The sequence below is a fragment of the Apus apus genome, chromosome 1 (genome assembly GCF_020740795.1).
Source record: "Apus apus isolate bApuApu2 chromosome 1, bApuApu2.pri.cur, whole genome shotgun sequence".
NCBI classification, from domain to species: domain Eukaryota; kingdom Metazoa; phylum Chordata; class Aves; order Apodiformes; family Apodidae; genus Apus; species Apus apus.
The window spans coordinates 21625899-21647022 of NC_067282.1; the positions used below are offsets into that span (position 1 = coordinate 21625899).

The 21124-nt window shown below is 43.1% G+C and overlaps 2 protein-coding genes across 8 annotated transcripts in view; one reads left to right on the forward strand and one right to left on the reverse strand.

Moving 5' to 3' along the window:
- Positions 1 to 5411, forward strand: part of PAN3 (poly(A) specific ribonuclease subunit PAN3) — an 82294-nt gene extending 76883 nt beyond the window's left edge. For 5 of the 7 annotated variants that reach the window (XM_051618494.1, XM_051618503.1, XM_051618531.1 and 2 more), the window contains one exon: positions 5119 to 5411. In XM_051618494.1, the coding sequence (XP_051474454.1) occupies positions 5119 to 5319 (201 nt within the window). In that variant the 3' untranslated portion in view covers positions 5320 to 5411. Of the gene's footprint in view, positions 1 to 2463 lie in introns of all 7 variants that reach the window. The other 2 variants (XM_051618514.1, XM_051618522.1) reach the window with 1 other exon arrangement.
- Positions 5412 to 6091: 680 nt separating this feature from the next.
- The window catches only part of FLT1 (fms related receptor tyrosine kinase 1), a 108820-nt gene continuing 93787 nt past the window's right edge, over positions 6092 to 21124 (reverse strand). The window contains exons 21-30 of the mRNA XM_051615622.1: positions 19904 to 20063; positions 19383 to 19480; positions 18711 to 18833; positions 17475 to 17586; positions 15746 to 15845; positions 14247 to 14352; positions 14025 to 14155; positions 13548 to 13632; positions 12796 to 12887; positions 6092 to 8089 (exon numbers count right to left, since the gene is read on the reverse strand). Coding sequence (XP_051471582.1) covers positions 7885 to 8089; positions 12796 to 12887; positions 13548 to 13632; positions 14025 to 14155; positions 14247 to 14352; positions 15746 to 15845; positions 17475 to 17586; positions 18711 to 18833; positions 19383 to 19480; positions 19904 to 20063 — 1212 coding nt within the window. The 3' untranslated portion in view covers positions 6092 to 7884. The remainder of the gene's footprint in view (positions 8090 to 12795; positions 12888 to 13547; positions 13633 to 14024; positions 14156 to 14246; positions 14353 to 15745; positions 15846 to 17474; positions 17587 to 18710; positions 18834 to 19382; positions 19481 to 19903; positions 20064 to 21124) is intronic.

Consider the following 21124-nt stretch of genomic DNA (forward strand, 5'->3'; position numbering starts at 1 on the left):
GTTTTCCAAGGTTGGTTTAACAAAGCTGTTGGCAGTTTTTCAAGAGCTGCACCACTAGCAGAATTCTAGCTGAGCACTCTCATGTTTCATAGCAGGAGACATGTGAGAGACAACAGTATCTTCAGGAGCTGTAGAACTTGTCTTGCTCTGTAAATTAAAAAAGTACATGAGCTGATTTTTTTTTTTTCTTGGCAGATCAGCTTTCAATTTATTTTACATAGTTTCACCAAAGTTCAGTGATTCATAGGAAACTTAGAGGCTGCTTATTCTTTTTTTTTTTTTCTGTAGCTGCTTGGTCATTCCACTCACTCCATAGCAAATGGTGATGCAGACACTGACAGTATGTAGTTTCAGTGGCTAGTCTTTTCTAGGATTAGGATAGCAAACTTCCTCTTCCAGAAAAAATGGAATGTGTTCAGTTCCTTTGACATGTAACGACTGACTTAACAACAGTTAAATCTTTTTTTCTTTTTTTTAATTGTCAGGGCTTTTAATCTCCTATTAGACCACTGCTGTCCATTTCTTTAACCTTTTTATCTTTCTGGTTGGTGTCTGTAATCACTTCAAAAAGGACATTAAAGGGATTGAGGCTAAATCAAAAAGAAAGCATGTTGATATTCAAATAGGCAGTGAAATGCCATCATGATTTGAAGGCAGTGACCTGTACAGTACTGTAGCAAGAGGTGACAGTCCTGAATTCATAGGTCAGGTAAGAGATGGTGTCAAAGAATGCCTTGTTCTATAAATGTTCATGGCTTACCTTTTTAAACAGAGGCTCTTCTCTTCTGTGGTTGTGGGCTCAGCACACAAAAAATGTAAGGCTTACAGAGTGCCACTTTGGAAATACACTCCAAAAAACACTTCTGAAACTGCAGTGTGCAACAATAGAAGGGACTATTTGGGCTTTCCTGCTACACTCCAAAAGCATTCCTTTTGAATGAAAACTACCCTGTTGTTTAAAAAAACCTTTTTTTCAACACAGCATTTTGGGGATCTTTTCAGCTGAGATACTGATTCATGCCTCCACAGGAGGAGAGAAAGAAAGCCATAAATATTGATGTTTCTAGTTAGCTGTGTGGCTTTCTTAATACAGATCTTCCATACCCTAAACTCACTAAGGTAATTCGCTCGTTTTTTGAATGATTCTAATGGGAACAGTAGACAGTATTTCACAAATACCTTCATAGTAAAAATATTTTGGAATGGATGTTGGAAAAGAGAGCTGTTCTTATCCTACTCTACAAGAATTAAAAGTTAATTGGCTTGCTTTTTTACTTCTGAAGCTATTCACAAAGCTGGAACTTTGAATTTGGAAGGTTCCAGTTTTGTCGGTTATGCTCAGAATGTTATTTTAGAGGACAAATGCAAGAAATTTCTAACTTGTGTAGATCCAAACAACAGCCAGTGGAACAGTGACAAATTTAATTATTCTTCTCCTATTCAGTACAACATTATAATAGATTTATTTACTTCTGTGGGGGTTGTATTTCCAAAGATAATCTCAGTAGTGTCATATCACGCTTGTTGCTGCCCCACCTTCTGTATCGGAACAAGAAAGCTGGTAGTGTAAAGTATTTTGAAATATCAATATATCTACTAAAAGAGGGCTTACAAGAGTGTTGCATTATGGGAGAGTCTGGCAGTTCCCCACTGGTGAACATTTCTTGCAAAGTAAGGATGATGTAAGATAGAGTGTTGGAAAGGACTTTGTGTAAAGTAGGATATTCATCAGTTCCAAATTAGAATTTAGTGGTACATCTCTAAGGTACATAGTGTAACATACAGGTTTTTAATATTGAATTTGAGAAGTCAGAACAAAACATGAAGACAAATGTGGCATTGACTTTAGTCTTTAACCCCTAATTACCTATTTGCTTATGGATTTGCTTAGGTAGTTTTTTTCTGTTTTTCTTTTTCCTCCTAAGAGTAAGGGATTAAGTGTGCCATACAGTTTAGGAACTAGTTTGTTTACAGTACTCCCAGAAACAGGTTTGGGTTTGTACTAGTTTCTGGATTACCCGGGGCTGGTCTATCCGTTATTTCATTGCAGAGTGTGCAAGAAGAAATTTACCTATTCTGTGTGGAGACTTGTGGATCTTCTGTGCAAATGTAATGTCAAATGTGGTTTTGTTCATCAGGGGCAATGCAGAAATTTTGCTAGGCTTTCCCCACAGGGGAAGATAGCATTGCAGGATTATTAGCTTTATGGAAAGGGAAGAAAAACAACGGTAACGTAGTCCAAAGGTCTGGAATGTCCATCAGGTTAAGACCAAAATGTCTCGATTTTTTTGGCAAGTACATTGTTGTGGTGCAGTTCAAATCTGCTAACACCACAGAGAGGAAGGATCTGAATCGCCCCACGACAACACACTTGCCAAGAAATTGATTGCTTTTGTTATTGGGGAAATGTTTTGCCATTTCTTTCACACTTCTTTTATTTTATCTTTTGCATTCTTGTTACAGTTAGATGCTGGTGTGCCAGAAAAAATAAGCCTCATTTCCAGAGATGAGAAGAGTGTACTTGTGGTAACTTACAGCGATTTAAAACGCTGCTTTGAAAATACTTTTCAAGAACTGATTGCAGCCGCAAATGGTCAGTTGTAGTATTTGCTGAAAGCATGCAGGACATTGCTGAGGAACTTAAACGATAGCAAATTGCACTACAGCTGAATTGTTGTTGTCATCTCATTTCACATTTGGGAAACAAACAGGAGATGAGCAAAGCTGCTTGCACTTCAGTCAGGTACACTGTTACTTGAAGGGAAGAATGTTTCACTTATCCTAGAGCTAAGGCTGCCATTGGAGGCTTTATCTGTGAAGAATTTATTTTAGATTAAGGAACACATCAGGTGCATGATGTTCCTGCTTTTATTTTTTCCACTTGTATATGCACTAATTTTAATTTTTTTTAGACTTTTCTGATCTCTGAAGTTTTGCCACATTGTATACTTAAGGGAAACTCTTTGCAAGGACATTTCTGGGATACGTTTTTGTCACTGAGGAAATAGCAAAATTTATCCATTTTTTAATATTATTTGCACCCAGAATAGCATAAAGGACCAGGTAAATAATTTAACAAAATTGTGTTCTATTAATGACCGTTCAGTTTGTAACCGCTGTAAAAGTGTGTTGTATGCAAGCTCTGTATGCCACCCACTGTTAGCTCAAAGAAACGTGAGAAGAAGAAACTTTTTTTAAACCAGTCAAGTGAAGTATGGGTGAATTGACAAAAAAGAAAGTCCCCTGTCATTCGATTTAAACTTTGTCTAAGCGAAGTGACGAAAATAGCATAATGGGAAACATCTGGAAGTTAAGGAGCACATCAAACTTGCTCTAAACACAACCAGCGCCTTTTAAAAACTGTTTATATGTTTTCCTGCTAGTCAGAAGCATTTACATTTATGCAATTTTTTTAATATTTTTTTTTTAAAGAAATTGTTTAAATGCCTGAAGTTTCAGGAGTGTATTACTTTAGGTTATTTACAGTATAATTTTTGTATAAAGTTCTGTTCTTTGAACCACAGCTTTATTATGGTACGCTACACTGGATACAGATACAAAGACACTGTTAAAAGAAGATTAACTAAACACAGCAGTTGTCTGGCATCAAGAGCTTTTCAAGTTTTACAGCCTGAATCTGGAGGGATAATGATCTGCTGTGCCTTTGCAGTCACTGCTTAGCCCAAAGTAACATTACTTTTGATAATACTCAACACATGAATATTCCTGAAATAATTCAGTCTCAAAAGTGGAATTTTCCTCCTCAATTACCTTTCTAATATTTGGACATGCAGTTGTCTCCAAACTTGGGTATTTATGGGATTTCTAGTTAAACACCTACACTTTGATACCGAAGACTGCCAAATATGTAGGAATTTCCTTTCTTAAAGCAGTAGTGAAGACTGTATCTATCCTTTCCCAGCACTGAATGTTTTAATAGCACTGGGTGCTCACCATGAAGAAAATGTGGAAACTCAAAAGGTCAGGACAGACTCTAAGCACTTGCAACTGATGTTACTGACATCAATTTTAATAATTCTCAATATTTGTAGTTTTCAGAGAAGTTTTTAATATTTCTCTGTCCACTTTTTTAAGCTTTAAAATGATTCTCCGCCTTGAGACTTGCATCAAGAAAAAAGCAACTCTCTTCACATCGAAAGCTTTGAAGACTAGGGGCATGCTTTACACATTTTAGAAAATGTGGTTGAATCCACATTAGGTAGCATCAGTTGTTGAGTTTAAAAATCGATTATTGTTGCATTTGATCGAATGAATTTTAAAAGGAACATAATGTTTAATATTCAAACTACAACAGTTGCCAGAATGTTCTTTTTAATATAAAAGGACAGGGACTTTGAAAAGTGAACATGCAAAACAGTCTTTTATCATTAGCTCATGTATTTGAGGAAGAGCAGCTGTCTTTTATATGTTTTTTGACAAATCATATTGTAATTCTTTTGTACAAAAAAGAAGTACTTGTATTCTAGAAGAAATATGAAATGCTTAATTTATAAGCGGGCTGAGGTTTTTTCCAGTATTGTTTTCTTTGAAAATGAAAGGGGATCATCTGTTCAGTTGTGGGGTTTGGGAACCTTTGAAAATTTAATTTGTGGACCAATATTTTGTGAAAGTGTAAGGCAGGGGTAAAATAGGGCTTGAATTCTCATCCTTTTTAGACCAGCACACCACCCTCTGCAAGACATGTCTAAATTGCAAACCTGTGTGTATTTGCATAATGTCAGTTTGCTTCAGCCCCTAATAACCTCAGGACTTGGTTTAAAAATAAAAAGGTAGACAGCTAATAAGTTTTCATACATAATGTCAGCCAGAAAATATTTGGTGTCAGGTAATACATATAAAAAAAAAAGTTGAGCTTTGTTTTCTATTTATTTTCTTTGGTCCATATTTGGGAATGATTTGAACAGTCTGAAGTTCAGCTTGGGTGTTTTTTGGGGGAGAGCTCTTCTACCCCATTTTAATTCCATTTAGAAGGTTGTCCTAAAGTTGTAGTTTGAACCATTCATAGGAAGAACTGTGTATCTGTGTTTAAAAAGAAGAGCCACCAGGATGTGCCCTCCCAGATGGGAAATCTCACTCTGACCTTCCTATTTTTTACAGCTAAAAGCACAGAAGGGACAACCTTTGAAATCATCTGATGTTGGTCATTTTGATTTTTGTACCTGTTTTAAATTCTGTTGCTGTATTTACTATATTGTAAATATTTTGTTGAGGGTACCTATGTATTTTTTATTTGCCCTTGTTTCAGTAATTCAGGTGTCAACTGCTTCCCCTAAAAAGCACCAGTATGTTAAGTTCTAATGTCATGATCCCAATATGTGTTACTCATCTTTAATCCTGTTTTCATTCTTCATGTGTACAGCAGTATTTTTAATAAAGAATACCAGAAATAACGTGGCCTTATTTTGACAATGTGAAGTTCTGAAGTTGGAAGTGAAGCTTTTCAACTTGGGTGCTGGAATTTTGTTTCATTCTCTCATTTCTTTTGCATTTGCTCTGGCTGCAGTGCGGCGTTGAAACAATCGTGAGTCACAAAGTGTGTTCAGTGTTTGTCACTTAAGAGTATATCAGATGTCCTGAAACTTACAGATGTTGTTGACTGGAATCATACACATTTCCTTGACTCCCAAGTCAAGTCCCATCTGCTTCTGTCGGATCAGGTCTGCTTTACTAGATGAGACTTAATTTTGAAAACTTCTGTTTAAGTTCCCTTCCATGTTTTTGAGCTTTTTTTGCCCAATAACAAAGTGAGAACTGCATGTGGACAGCTTCCTTTCCCAGATTTTTTTTTTCCCCTGTATTGCTAAACAGCAAAGGTGAGATGAATTACTGGTGGGGTAGAAATCTCCTAAACTACTTAGGTACACTGAGTCTAGAGGATGTCAATCACAGAGGGAGCCATACCAGTGCCCGTCACTGTGTCTGCTTTTGCTGTGTGCTTTCCATGCAATTATTCCATGTTCTTTGCTCACAAACCTGACTCATTCCAGATGTGTTACTGCTGTCCAATGCTGAATCATCTGCTGCAGCAGTGTCTGACTCTGGATTAACTCATTTGACAGAACTCTGCAGATTCTTCCAAAAGCAAACTTTATTGTATGAATTCAGCAGTCAAATACATGAGATGAAGACAGAAAACAGAAGACAAAGTAAGAGTTATTCACATCTAAAGAAACATAGGGGGTTCATATAAAAGTAATCTTTGTAGTCCAGTTTTCTTAAATATTTATGCACAAAAAGCATATTTATATATTTACACTGTGCAAACATTTCCTCTGAGATGCATCATCCCATTTCTATTTTGCTCAATTGGAGTTAAGAAGCAGTTCTTAAACTATCCTTTTGTTTTAATGAAGATCAAAATGTACTTTACCAGCAAGAGACAGTGCAATAGATACTTAAAATTTATGATCTCTTGGCCAGGAAGATCTCAAATTGATACTCAGCTTAGAAGTAGTGATACATATTTCTTGAACATCCAAGAACATTTTTCTTTGTAGATACACAAAAGGTGTCTGTTAGTGAGTTACATTCACAGCTCCTAAGCTAAATTTTTACTTCAAAACCATATCTAATATGTAGCATTTTAGTTAACATATATTGATACTGGACCATGAGAAGCTGAGATTGGGCAGTAGTTGTTAATTTGGGAGGGCTACTGTTAAATGGCCAACTCTCATTTCAATAGTGCATTCAAAAGTGAAAGGGGATGGTGTTTCTCAAAGAACATTCATACCCTTTCTGAGATGCTACACAGAAATCTGTTGTGAATGAATGGTCTGGGTTTTTTTCCTATACATATAGATGGGTAACTAACCTGGATATTCAACTGTCTTCATAGAAAGCTGCCCTAACTTTACAAGGAGATTGTCTTCTCATTTCTAAATAATCTCTTCAAACTCTCTAGAGATCATTTCATTTAAAGTATATGCAGTTTAGTAGCCATCCTGTCTTTTCAGACAGATTCCCATAAATAAAATATAATTAGTGCAGTGTTAGAAGGTCCACAAGATTTTGTGGATGGAGCTTGGCTTTAACATATGTAGCTTGTGGTTTGGTTCCAGTGTGTGTGTTGGCAAACAGACAAAGTGCAAAACTTCAAGAATATTTACTTGATTTCAGCAGGCTTGTCCAAACCGAATTAATCTGTATTCCCTGTTGTTGCAGCCCTGGCTCTGATCTTGGTTCTCCTCTCTCCTTGCCAATTGTGTTTTGCAACACACGTTTGAAATTCTTGCCTTGCAAAACTCCTTACTGTGTTTGCCATCCAGAGCAGTAAGAGCTGTATAATCCCCCATCCCCACCTTGCTAATTCAGCTTCCCTGGAGCACTAACCTTCCTCCAAGTTCCTCAAAGTAGACTTTTCATAAAAGCCATGGAGCCTCATCTGTTTTTTGTTTCTGTCTTTTTGGAGAGTCCTTTATTTTCCAGCATTACTGGCAGATTCACCCTGTGTCTTGACAGCTCCCAGCAGCCTCTCCTGACCAGGACACTGGTGCTGCATCTGGGGCTGAGCAGAGGCTGAGTGACTGGACCATGAAATACAATCCTGCTGCCAGGGACAAAACAGCAAAGTGGTTTTCTTTGTAATGATGACCATTCAGGTTTTCAGAAGCACTGGGTAATTTTGGTGGCAGCTGTTGATGTTGAGCATTGGGAAACTCAAGGCTTAAGCATTAGTAATTTGCTGCATTTTGTATACACTTATTGCGGGCTGTAGAAAAGCAGATCACTGAGATGAAGCCAATGAGATCTTTTTAAATTTTAGGATAACTAAAATTATTTGGGTCAAAGTTTTTAAACCGACAGTGTTTCAGAAGAACCTTCTTGGATTAAATGCATATTTAAAACTTGGCCTAGAACTACTTAAACGGGTGGCTGAGGATAAAGGACCACAGAGTTGTAGTCAGGAGGAGGAGAATGGCACACTCTCATTTTCTCCAGCACCTCGTTACCGTAAGTGTATCTTTGCTTGGAGTCACTGAGCTGGTCACAACTGAAACTGCAGAAGCTTCTTGGCTTGGTTATTCCAGAAAGCACAGACTCCTTACTCCTGCTGGCACCTTTCACGCTGTAACAGAGCAGTGTCACTGTTAGCCTGTTTAACATGTATGAGTGTTTGTTTAAATGGCTTGAACAAAGCTACATCACAAGAAGCAGCTTTGTTTATTCTCAGATGGTGGGAATGGCATCAATGCAGATGGGATTGCTCAATGGGAGAGTGGAACGGGGGACTGAAAGAGCCTTCCTCTGTCTCCCTCAAGTCCCCTTCTGAACAGAGATGCTGTGGCTGAATATCTCTATTAAAGTTCTTGCAGTCACTCTAAGTATTAAGAGTCTTGGTGCTTGCAGGGAATATTTGGCTGCTCAGCCTAAGCGCTATTGCTTGTTAGTGGCAGCTGTGAGAGAGTGAAACTTCATTGCAGAGCAAAGCATTGTGGAGTGTCTGGCATCTGTGCTGCTGCTGGGCTGTAGATCTCCATATGTTCCTCACACTTAAATGTTCCTTCCAGGGGAGCTGGGGTTTTTTTGAGTGGAAGGAGTGAAGTGATGAAAGATCTCAAGCCTTTGGGCAAAAGCAGAAAGCTACTAGTGTAGGTGTTTGTTCCCAAAGCCTAATGCTGGCATGAATTTTCAAGATAAATGGCTGTTGTTTGTGAGGAAGGTCACAAAGTCTTGGTGTCTCCTCTCATAGGCTTCTACCAGAAGCAGACAAGAACTGCTGGTTTGAATTAAGAGTTTTTCTGACCCACACATAAAGGACCAGTTAGCCTGAAGGCTGCCTTTTATAAGATGCCCGTTGCAAGAGGTGTTTGATGTCTTCTCAGCTGAGCCACTTTAAGATGCACATCACCTTGCAGCCCTTTCTCACCTGTACTCAGAGAGTGCAGTGCTTGAAAGGGATCTTTCAATAACAAAGAAAGTTAAGGCAAAGAGAATTTTGATGCTATTGTACATAGATACCAATTATTTATTTGTAGACAAAGGAAAAGCCAGAGCATTTTCTATTATTGATTACACGTAAAATCCTAATGTAAACACACATTGGACTGTGATGACTAAAATTAGATTCCTTCTCCTATAGTTTTAAAAGTTCATGGACACTCCGTCCCTCTCCATTTATAAGGTCAGGAACACTGGCAGCCCTAGTCTTCAATTCCAGAGAAGACAGAACATCTGTTGAGGCTTTTGGAGCCCAGGGGTTTTGTTTTAATTTGCACTGTTAGATCTTTAAGGAAAGCACAGAACTGGTAGCACAGGGCCTTCCCTAATTAAGAAATGGAGAACTAACAGTTTCTGTTAGATTTCACTGTTTCTTCAATGTCTAACTCACAAGACTATGTGCTTTTCAAGGAGTGTGGTGTCTGTCTTCTGTCCTACTGTAAGAAATTGGAAGCTGCTTTCAAAAAGATCACCCCATTACATTTGATTGTAGATGGATGGAGTTCATGAGGAGGAGCCCTCCTACTGAGGGTTGCAGATGCATCCCATATTTTTGTACTGCATCTATTGGCAGATGGACAAGTAATTGCCTTGGGATAAATTCTGTAACTATGTGACAAGGTTAGTCACAGACTCAGGGCTTTTTGTGATGGGTTTAAAGAGAAACACTTCTGTAATTTACATTGTAATTGTGAATCTTAGGGAGCCAGCAGACAGTTTTGGCTTACTCAGGTTGGGCTTTTTCACCAATACTGAGATGCTAGAAGAGAGTTGCAATTGAGATCCTTACCACTTGCAAAGGTTGTTCTTTCCTCCAAACCTTTCTGTTGGGATCTTGTTACCTTAGTCCTTGTATTAATAAAGATTTATATCTTGTCACGCTATTCACAGTATCACTTTTGTCTCAATGGCAACAGCAAGTTGGAGACATACAGCAATCATTTCTGGTGTGTTCCTGGCCACCACCTGTGCTTGAGGGGCTCCCCAGGGTTTGAGGTGATGCTTGTTTTGTAGAGTGAAACTAAGGGTGAGCCTTGCATGTCTGTGCCTTTCCCTCCAAGGCAGTAGAAGCCCAAGGAGAAGAGAGTCAGTGGTGTACCCCTGTATTGTCAGGTGAGCTGACTCCCTACTCTGCTTTCTGTAGGACCTGGCTCTTGGGTTGGTCACATTGAGTAAGCACCAGTGCATGCTCTAGCTCACTCCTGGAGTCAACCAAAACATTCAAGGTCAGGTTGGATGGAGCTTTGGTGCAACCTGATCTAGTTGAAGATGTCCTTGCTCACTGCAGGGGTGTTGGACTAGCTGACTTTTGAAGATCCCTTCCAACCCAAACGATTCTGTGATTAGTTTCCTGTGAAACAAACCCTGGGTGCACTTCTGGGTCCGGTAGGATGCACCAGGTTTGGCTCCTTCTACCCTATGAAGTGTTTCAGTGCTGTGGTGGCAGATGTGGCCCTGCCAAGTCTGAATCCCCCAATGCCATGCTCCAGGGCGCACACACACCCCCTTGTGCTGGTCTGAAAGCATCACCCCACCTGGCAGGCTCATTTCAGATGCTTCAAATGAAGAATAAACCACTCTGGGCCTGGTGGTTCTGCCCTGGGCAGCAGGGAGGTGCGGGAGCCCCGGGGAGGCAGGCCAGCCTGCCCCAGCCCACAGGCCCGCGGGAGAAGCAAGGGCACAGCCCCACAGCAGCCTCTGCCTCTGCTCAGGACCCACCCCCTGGTGTCAGTGCATTTGTCTGTGTCCTGAACTGCCATGCTGAGGGTTGCAGTGTGATGATAAGTGCTCTGGGAGCAGTTAGGTGACAGTGAAGGTGATCTAAATGTCAGCTGGCACCAGCTGCCCTGGCGGTGAGCTGCTACTGCTCCTGCAGTATTCGTGCCTATTCTGGGGCTGTTGTTCTGATAATCCAGCAACCTGAACCATCTCTGCAAGGTAAGCAAGCAGAAATGTCAGTACAAAAGAGGGGGCTGAACCACAGAGAAGGGTGCTTGAGATGCCAGGGAGGAAGCAGGACTATGCATCTGGTTAGATCAGTTTACATGTCACACCCCTCCCGGCATCGCCTTTCTACTTACTACATTCAGAACTATTTATTTACTGCTCCAATTTAGGCTAAGTAGAGGATGCTTAGCTAAGAAACTACCACTTTTAAGATGTGTGTGCTGTGTTCATTCACATACAAGAGTGCTTTTTGGCATAGCACTTCAGTACCACTTCTTCAGCTTGCAGACCAGATGACCTTGCATGTTCTCAGCCAACTGTTCCGTTTCCCTGAGGATTTACTTTCTAGCAGCCTCTGTTGTGTGCAATTTTTTTTCCCCATCCAAGCATTCCTTTTCCTTCTGCAGCTGAGAATGCTCCCTAAAGCAGTTCTGGAGTGATGTTTGAGGCACACTCTGTGTACTCTGTGCCACGCAAAGAAAAAGGCATTTCATGCACTTCATTTGGGGGGTTGCTGTGTTGCCTCTGCGGCTGGCAGCAGCCTTCTGAAACATCACATTTGCAGAAATGAAAAAAACAAATTAAAATGATTCCTGCTTTGAGGAACCATTGCATCCTTTGGAGCCCTCTAATACCACATGCATTCCAAGCTCTGTAACACCTGGCTTCTCACAGTATCTAAAACTCTCTCAATAAAATCGAAGTACCATAAAATTGCTCACAAGCCTCTTTTCTGTGGCTTGGATCACCCCAGCTTTGCCACACATGAGCAGTGCCCCATTTCAGACTCCTGCCAGTAGCACATTTGCCTTGCACAGGGTGTATTTTGGCTGTGTGAGTGTGCACACTCTTGTACGTGTATTTCTGTGTGTTTAACCAACGCCCTCTTAGTCACTAGAATTTTTCTTTAAGCAAGTCCTCTCTGCCTTGACCGCACGTCTCAGACGGCTCTAATTGTTCACTGGGACAATACTACACCTCTCAGCCTGCCCAGCTGCAAGTCGCTGACAAGTTCAGCACAGGCAAGATGGCAGGATGGCCTTGACCTCCTGCCAGCATAAGATGAACGATGGGTTGGGTCTGGGCAGTCCCCTGGGCTGGCTGAGAGCAGTGAGCCAAAACCAGGCACAGTCACTGCCAGCTTCCCAGCACTGGGAACTGAGACATCACTGGCATTGAGAAAATAAACACTTCCCATTTACAGAGAGTTCATGTCAGTGCAACGTGTTTCTTAAAGCAGCCTAGTTCCCTGCTTGGGCAGCTGTCAGGAATTAGGTGGAGGAAGGTGGCCAATATATTCAAGTGCTTAAAGGCAGGAAGAGAAGTGAGGCCCTCACATCCATCTATTGTAAAGTTGCCACTTTAGCATCCTGAGCCCATGGGTGTTAAATGGGCTGTGCTTAGCTGAGTCATGGAAAAGAAGGGCAAAAAACAAGCAGGGGGAGCCTTGTCCCAGCTGGGGTGTTCTTGAGGACTTGCAGAAAAAACTGCAAATCCTTCATAGCCACCCGTTCCTCCTTGTCCGCACCAAGGGCTCGTTTCCTACAGTTAGCTGCTTCTGCCTTGGTTCAGTGTTCTTTGGCACTCACTTGTCCAGCCTGGCATTAAGTTCAGGATCAGACTGGTCAATAGAGTGCTAATAAATCATATTGGTGATGTGCATCAAAGAGGTTGAGGGTTATTTGTTTCATCAAAGGGGTACGGAGGGTTAGATGTGGGAGCTGATTGACTGCTGTCTCAACTGAGCAGAATACACCTCAGTCAGAGTGTTTGCAGGGACTGGGGACACATCAGCTACTTTCACTAGGTTTGATTTATGACAGAGACCTTGAATCCTCCTTTTCCCTCTAAAATGTGACGCAGAAGAAGGAAACATAAAATACAGACCCAAAGAGTGTCCGTTTTTGCTTGCTGCCTGTCCACGTGAAGCGTTTTAATTCTTCTGGAGCCAGCACCATCCCACTGTCGGCTTGGTAATCCTTCAAGAAAAAAAGACACAACCCCATTAGGTGTTAACTGTAGGAAGTTACTTTTATATTCTGTTCAATTACTCTTCAATTTTCAGCATCATTTGGGTTGCTTATACACAGACAGCTCTAGGCGGCAGATGCTGCTGGAGGTGCTGCAGTGCCCAGGTATTTAACAGTGCCTTCACAAACTGTCCTTTCTTTGGGGTGCAGCAGACACATGCCATTAACACAGGTACAGAGTGTTTAAAGAAAGATGTCTACACACAAGGTGAGGTTTGGCCAGCCAGTAGTTCAATCTTGAGAGCACCACTGTGCACTTGCCACCTCCCACTGCTTAATGACTACAACTGGGTCACTAAAAGCTTCTCCCAGTTTCTCACCCATATTCCCCCTGCCCAGGACATTATGTGTGCCCCATTACTAGACATGTCCCCAGCTTGTCTGCCTGATAACAGGATTTGTTCACACCAAGAACCTCAAATGGAAATGTGACCTATGCCCCAATTTGTAGAACATGGGATAACACCTTGTTGCAAGCACAGCTATTCTTGCACCTTGTATCAGCAGAGCTGACAAAGCGGAAAACCCCATCTTGATCCTCTCTTTATAAATCTGTCACACAAATAAAAAGAAATAAATAGCATACCTTTTGGCCCAAGAGTCACTTACATTAAATACAAGCGTTTCCTTGATGGGAAGCTCTTCAAACGTCTTTATGCGTTGGGGTGGTTTTATTTTAAAAGTGTTTATGTATCTGTTCAACAAAAAAAGCAGGACAATTTTTGGTGAGAGTGTGAAGTGCGTAAGCAGGAAGCACTGGGTATGTCTCTGTTTCTCTAAGCTGTTGCCTGTCACCAAGGTAGTTTACACAAAAGGGACTTGTTAACCAGAGCCCACCCAAAGCTCACGCCCCACCCCTGGGGTCTTTACTGCTGCCCTTATCGCAGTGCCTGAGCCTGGTGACCTGATGGTCCCCTTGGGCAGGGACACCCTGATGGGCTCATCCCAGTCCAACGGGATCCTGGCAGTGGTGTCTCAGTGCCTGGTGGGACACCCCAGCCATGTGGGGTGTCTCTGGGTGTTTTCTCCCAGTCAGGTCCAAACCAGGACAAACCCAACAAACTGTCTTAATCTTGCATGTCTCACCTGACATTTTCAGTGCTTCCACAACTTGAGCTTGTAACAGAAAACTTTTCATTGCACAGGGGATCAGATGCAGGGGGAAACGCACTTTCCATTGTAAATATAGTGTTGAGGGGTATGTAGTCTTTGCCTTCCTAAACACATACAAGAAATCAAAGCATTTTATTCCTAGGACTCTGCAGTCACCCCTGCCTTGGTGACAGCAAACCATCGTGACATTATTACCTGTTGGACATTTGCTTGAAGCAGGTCACCCAGCTTTTTCACCAGCTCAGAGAACCTTGGTCTGTCATCGGGATTGCTTTGCCAGCAGTCCAGCATGATTTGGTAGCTGTGAGAACAAAAGCAAAATGAGCACATGGTGGGGTTACAGCTCACTTTGATCCAAGGCAGTGTAGGCTCTGGCATCTTGTCATCGATAGAGGTAACTCCTGAGCCCACTGGATCTTACAGAGATGCTCTCCAACACCCTTACTAAAAGAGTAAACTTGCCACAGAAAAAGAAAAACACCTTTCTGCAAGACACTGGGAAGACCACATCAGAAGAATAATTTAGCCAATTAGTCATACTTGTTGGATTTTTTTATTATTCCTAATTAAGCATTAAAACTAAAGTATTAAACATGTCTATTAACTGGCAATGTTTAAGTTAAGGCATCCTAAGATGACTTTTATGAATGTGTCACTTCCTCGTATTGGTTGAGCCAAGCTTTCCTTCCTGCAATAAATATGTGGAAGAGAAAGAAAAAAAAGCTCTTATCTACTGTCACTAGGATAATAAAATTAGCCAGGGGGTAATACTCCCAGATAGGCATGGCTGGCTTGCATCCTTTTTCTTCTTCCAGAACTATTTTTTTTTTAAGTGTTGCTATTTAGAGTCATGACATAGCACTCAAAAAGGCACTAAAGATGTCTACACATACTTGATTTTGCCTCCAGAGGTAAAATATCCTGGAAATGTTTATGGTCCTAAATAATTGTTGCCACGGGTTGCATGTTCCGTGTTGGGTGTGGTGCAGGTGCCTTCCCAGGCAGGGTGCATCCCACTCCCATGGCAGAGGGGCTGCAAACTCAGGGTCTCACTTGCCACCCCCCTCACAGGCCTTCCAAAAAGTGCTGGCCAAGCAGCAGAAGTTGGAGGCTGCACCTAAAGACAGGGGACAGGGGAGTGACAGCCAAGGTCGCAGTGGAGGAGCTCAGACAAACCCTACAGGCAGCACACGCTGGGAGGCTGCAAGTCCCTGTCACCTTCCTCTGCCATCAGACACTGTCTCCGGGAAAGGGTGGATCCTCATCACCCGAGTGTTTGCAAGGAAGCCTTTGCTGTCGCTTCCTTAGCCCAGGCAATGTTAATAATGTCACATTCCTCCAGCACTTATCTGTGTACATGTCGGTAAATATTAAGCCCGGGGCAGAATGAATGACCTTCTTCCTCTGGGTTGCTAGCTCAGCTCCCCTTGGAGCACAGCTCCAGTGGTGCCCTGGGCTCGGGTCCATGTCTCTCCTCACTCTCTCCTACCCCATGGGAGGACCAGAGGGCCAAGGAGGTGGGCAACACAAGGAGGTACTGATGACAGCAATAAGATACAAGGCAGCATTAGGTTGTTTTTCCTTATGTTGGCATGGGGTATTTTTTCGTGGAGACCCGTACATCATGGAGACTCATCTGCAAGGCCACCCAGGAGGGCAGGGGTGCACAGGGTGAGCAAAGAAGGGCATCTTACATCTCCTCAGTTGCTTGCTCCGGGGCTCGCATTCTTGTGCCTTCCTTTAGTTTGCTGCAGAACTCCTCATCTATTTGGACTCCAGGGTAAGGAGAGGCACCTGGAGGTAATATTGAGAGAACTGGGTCACACACGCCTTGGGTGACCTAACCTTGGCCCTACACATCCCCCTCCAACACTCAGGGTGTGCAGCAGATGCTTGCAGATCTGGGAGCCTGGGGGCATCCCCCACTGAGGGGTCTGGCCCCTGCCAGCTGCCACAGGCAGGGAACTGCTGCTGATAGTGCTCCAAGCCCTGGTCCTTGGAGGGGTCAGGATAAAACCCAGCACTATTGGTGGTGCTTACCTGGCCTGAATGCAAAAAACCACACATGAATTAGACTTCAAAAGTATCCCTCAAGGAAAGCCAAGTCTGATCCCTCTACTGGTTTGGACCCCAAATTCTAGTGAGCAGAGTATTAACAAACCCCAAATGCTCAAAACCACCCTGAAAATAATAAAATAATGTTTTTTAATCAGATCAAAGTACATTTGCATTATTTTTGTAGCTTCTCTGTTTTTAAGATGCAGCCTGATTGTGCTTTTTTCCAGTAGACAAGAAAACATCAGGAAAAGGGAAGATGAAAGGGAAAAAAAAAAAAAAAAGAACTTTCAGAGAGTCAGACAGTTGCCAGGTTCAAGGATCTGGGGCTTTAAGAAAAAAATGGCAGGTATTATGAGGCTGACCATAAAATCACAAGAGCTGGCAGCCTGACCAACAACACGTATTTAAACTAATAAATGATTGATTGTCTTGAGAATTGTATAGTATTGTTTCCTCTGCTGTTCGCCTCTTTTGTCAGCCTCTGTGTTGAACCCAATTAAGATTCTTCTATTCTGACGGTCATTGTTGTTCCCACTCAGTGTACATCTTGTATCCTGCCTTTTCCACGTGAAAGAAAGAGGGGGGAAAAAAAAAGCTTCACTGGGTTTAATTTTGGATTGCATGCTCTAGTTCATCCAGTGGCATCTGTGCAGATGCTTGTTTGCCTGCTGCGTCCAGCAGCCAGGGTAAGGGAGGTGCTGGGTCCCTCCTGGGCTGGGTGGAATGCCTGTTCTCAAGCTGGAAAGGGGGGTGACACAGTTTGAGACATGCAACGATCTCTCTGTGTGTTCAGCTCCCCTGCTCAGACAAGAGAAGTCAGAAGCTTTAAAGGGAGCACCCAGCCCACAGCACTCGGTGTCTAGGATGCTGTCTGTGACACAGGAGGAGACGCCTCAGTCCCTGGCAGCTGCCAGCTTAGGCCTACAGCTCTGAGTTATCCCACAGGGTTCCACGTTCAATTAAAAAACTGTGATATGTGTCAAATTTCCCTGGTTTGCACCATCAGAGAGACTGAGCACCATGTCTACTCCAGCCATGCTGCCCTGCATCTCTCCTGAGGGTTTCTACAGGGAAAAGAGAGAAGCTTAAGTTTTGACCATGGCAGAAATAGGTGGTAAAGTTCTCTGGTAACTGTGCTATCCATTAAGGCTTTCAGCCTGGCAAATCAGCTTTCACTGCTCTCAAACGCACCAAAACTTCAAGCTCACAAGGGTGTGATACACACAGTTCTCCCCACTACACCCCACCCCACCTCTGTGTGATTTAGGTCTTTCCTTATTAAAGACTTGGCAAAAGCTCATTGAAGGTAATAGATGTTTTTCCCCCAGGCTGAAGTCCAGCTCCTGGGCTGCAGGGTTAACATACCCAAGGAAAATATCTCCCACAGCAAGACCCCGTAGGACCACACGTCACTTTTTGTATTGTAGATTTTATCAAATATGGATTCTGGAGCCATCCACTTGAGAGGAAGTCGAGCCTGGAGCAAAAGGGACAAACCTGACTATTATTTTCAAAGGCTAAAAGAATTTAATCATAGATGAATCAACTATATATTGTTATGTAAATAATTACCATTCAAACAGGAACCTGTGGGATTTCCTTACAGGCAGTCAAGATAAACCCACACTCATTCAGACACTTTCTTAACAAATTGTTGGAATAAATGCCTGTTTTTAAAATGTGTGTGGCACAAAATACCAGACACTGGCAATCTGTGACCAGAGTGACCAGACCTTTCTTTACAGGGATGGGGGGATATGCAAGAGCAGAGGTCTCTTGCTGGCATCCTAGAGTCAGTGGAGAAAGCCTTGCATCCAAGCACAAATCATTCCATGATGGTATCAGAGATGTTCTGGGGGAGATTTTCAGAGTCTGAATTGTAGGATTGTGTCAGCAGCCCTTGAAACTCCCTCAGCACAGCCTGTTAGGTTCTCATGAGTAGTACCCAAGTTAGGGGAACAATGTTTCCCAGCTTATATATATATTGCTGTAAGTCTTGTATGCTAGTTATGGGTGAGGCAATAGTTGGCAGGTGGGTGAGACCTCCAGAAGGAAACTCCCAATGCCCACACCAAATTCCCACGGCATCTGCCAGGCACAGGCAATTTGCTGCCCAGCCTTCACAGCAGGCCTGGCTGGGGACTTGCTGCCTCCTGTTTGCAGCAGAAGCAAAAAAAAAACAGTAGGTGCTGCAGGCAGTGAGTCCAGCTCAGCTCCTTGAGGCCCCATGAGCCCTGCTTGGCTCTGAGGTGGGTGCACGGGGGCAACACGCACCTTGTTCTGGAGGGACTGGGTTCCTTGAAGGAAGTTTACTGAGTAAGGGGGTTATGCTGAGCCAGCCAAGAAACATGTCTAAAAAATAGCTGAAGTGTTGACAGGGCAGAGCTGTGAAACTGTTAGCACGTCCAAGCCCTACAACTGAGGACAGAAATGCTTTCCAGACCCAGGATGCGTCCGGATAGCTCATCTTCACATAAAAACTGTGATCGCTTTCGAACACTTTTAAGTTCAGGAAATGTGAATGTCTCCAGAACATTTTGGTGGACAGTTTGAAATGATATGTTATAAACATTTGGGTAAATAAACAGCATCTTGACTTACATCTCCTTTTCTCACATAATCAGGATTCTTATAAATATCTCTTGCGAGGCCAAAATCACAGATCTTCACGACATTGTTCTCAGATAAAAGGATGTTTCTGGCTGCCAGGTCACGATGAATGCACTATAATAAACAGTTTCACAATCAAACTGCATTTCCTTAATCCTGCAGACAAATTTCCTGTCTCCCATATCCTTTTAAAATTATTATTATCATTATCATCATCATCATCATCATCATCATCAATTTAATATTGGGGGGGCAAGGTGACTACACTTTACATGAAGCTACTGTAAACACCGGCAATTCCTAAAATCCCTCAAACTTCCCAAATCCAGAATGTGATACATTTTTAGGCTTTTTGACGTTTGCAGGGAAAACGCTGATTCATTTGGCGCTCCCTACCTACTTATGTTGAAATGAACAAAAAACCCCCACCACACCCAAAAGATCTTCCCTGAATGAATGAGCTTGACACACCACCTTCAGCCATGATCCTGTGTTTATGGACTATGGAGACTTGGATAAACATACCATTATATTTATAACGCCAAGAGGAAAACAGCTCTTCCTTTGGGAGCTCTCCCAAGGAAGGTGTCACTAAAACGTAGACATGATTTCACCTCTGAATCCCATCCTTCTGCAGGGAAAAATCCCCAGCACAAAACTCGCCTTTCTGGAGGAGAGAAACTCCATGCCTCTGGCCACCTGAAAGCTGTAGGAGATCAGGTCCTCCATAGTGAGGGGCAACTTATAAAGCTCATCAGCATCTACAAAGGTGAAGAACACAGTTTGTTACAAAGCTTGCTCACAAGGCAGGTACTTCACCCCCCTCCCCTCACTGACCCTATTGCTCCCCCACAGAGTCAGTCTTTGTAGAGTAATATTTGAAGGTCAACCCACTGTCACTGGAAACAAAAATAGTGCTTGCTTTATACCCCATGCTTTGGACACTGCTGCATTTTCCCCAAAGATAAGGAGCAGTCAGAAGAAACAATCACACATTTTCCTGTCAGATTTAGTAACCCTGGAAATAATCTTTTTTTAAATCTTCTACCCTCTGGACATGACCCTGTGAGCGTCTCCCACGGATGTTTATTAGGGTGATAAATGAGGAAAAAAATTTCAGGGATGCACAGTATGTTGTAAAAATATCACAGACTGTGTAAGGACAGGAAGGAATTAATACCTACCCTCCTCGTCCTCCTCCACATCACTCAGACTTTTCTCTTCCTGGAACCCAGAGCTCGCGAAGCTCTCGCTACTGGTGACACTGGCAAGTCTTTCTTTTTTGCTTTCCACCAGCTCAATATCCTTTTTCTCATCCATAGGCTCTCCCTGCAGAAAGGAGTCCTTCAAACAAACAGAGGAGAAGAGGGATGGAGCCAGGGAGCAGAGGAACTCAGACTTCTGTTGTCTTTTCACTGGGAGAAAATGCTGGTCCACGGCACATGCTGTCATGTCTCTCATGGGTGCAGGTGTCCAGCACCACCACAGCAAGTGGGATCTGGTGTTGGAGCTGCACTCTGCCAAGGCTGCCAACCCTAGAAATGTGGTGGCTTGGGAGTACCAGCACATCATTTTTGGGGCACCAGCACATTTTTGGGTGGGGGCTGCCTCTGATGAGGTGAGGATTTGTGGGGTCCATGGATGGACAAGTCCACTAGCTTGTGGCTCACCTCAGCCCAAAATAGGACATCTGAAAGGGCCTATTTCTCTCTGGTAGCTGGAGAAGGAGCCTGGTGGGATGAGTTGAGAAGGATGTGCCCACAGTGTAGGTGTCCCAGCCCCCTCAAACTAAAGCACCAGCTTTTTGCCTCAGGATGCTTAAGGCACCTACCTCTATGGCCCTACACAGTGCTTGGTGTGGGGCTGTAAGCTCTTGCAACCAGAAGCAAGTGCACTTTGTGTTTGAAATACAGCTGCTGTTGGAAGGGACTGCCACTCTTCCCCAGTGCCTTCATCCAATGCTTTCATGTTACAGCCAATGACAGTTTAATGTGACACATGCAACACTGGTTGGAAAATGCTTTCTCACTGCTATCGGAAAGCAGCCTAGCTGCCCGGCCATGCTCTAGCCCCCTCTTGCCTTTCTTCTTGTCCTGTGACTGTCCCTCTTCCCTGTACATGCTGCTGCAGAGCCAGGCTCTCTCCCTCCCTCCTGCCCCAGCGCCCTTCCCAAGGGTGCCAGAGCACTGAGTCTGGGCAGGCTCCTCACCAGGGGGGATGTGAGTGAATCCCCACAGGGTGGGCCCTGCACAGACATGCTGCCCGCTGAGCATCCAAAACCAACAACCAGACATTGGAGGAGGTGCTGCTGTGTCTCATGCAAAGTCAAACATGGACAGTCTTCAGAACAGAGATGCAGCCAAGGCCCTTTGGAGGGAGACATCCTCCTGAGTGTGCCTTCCTGA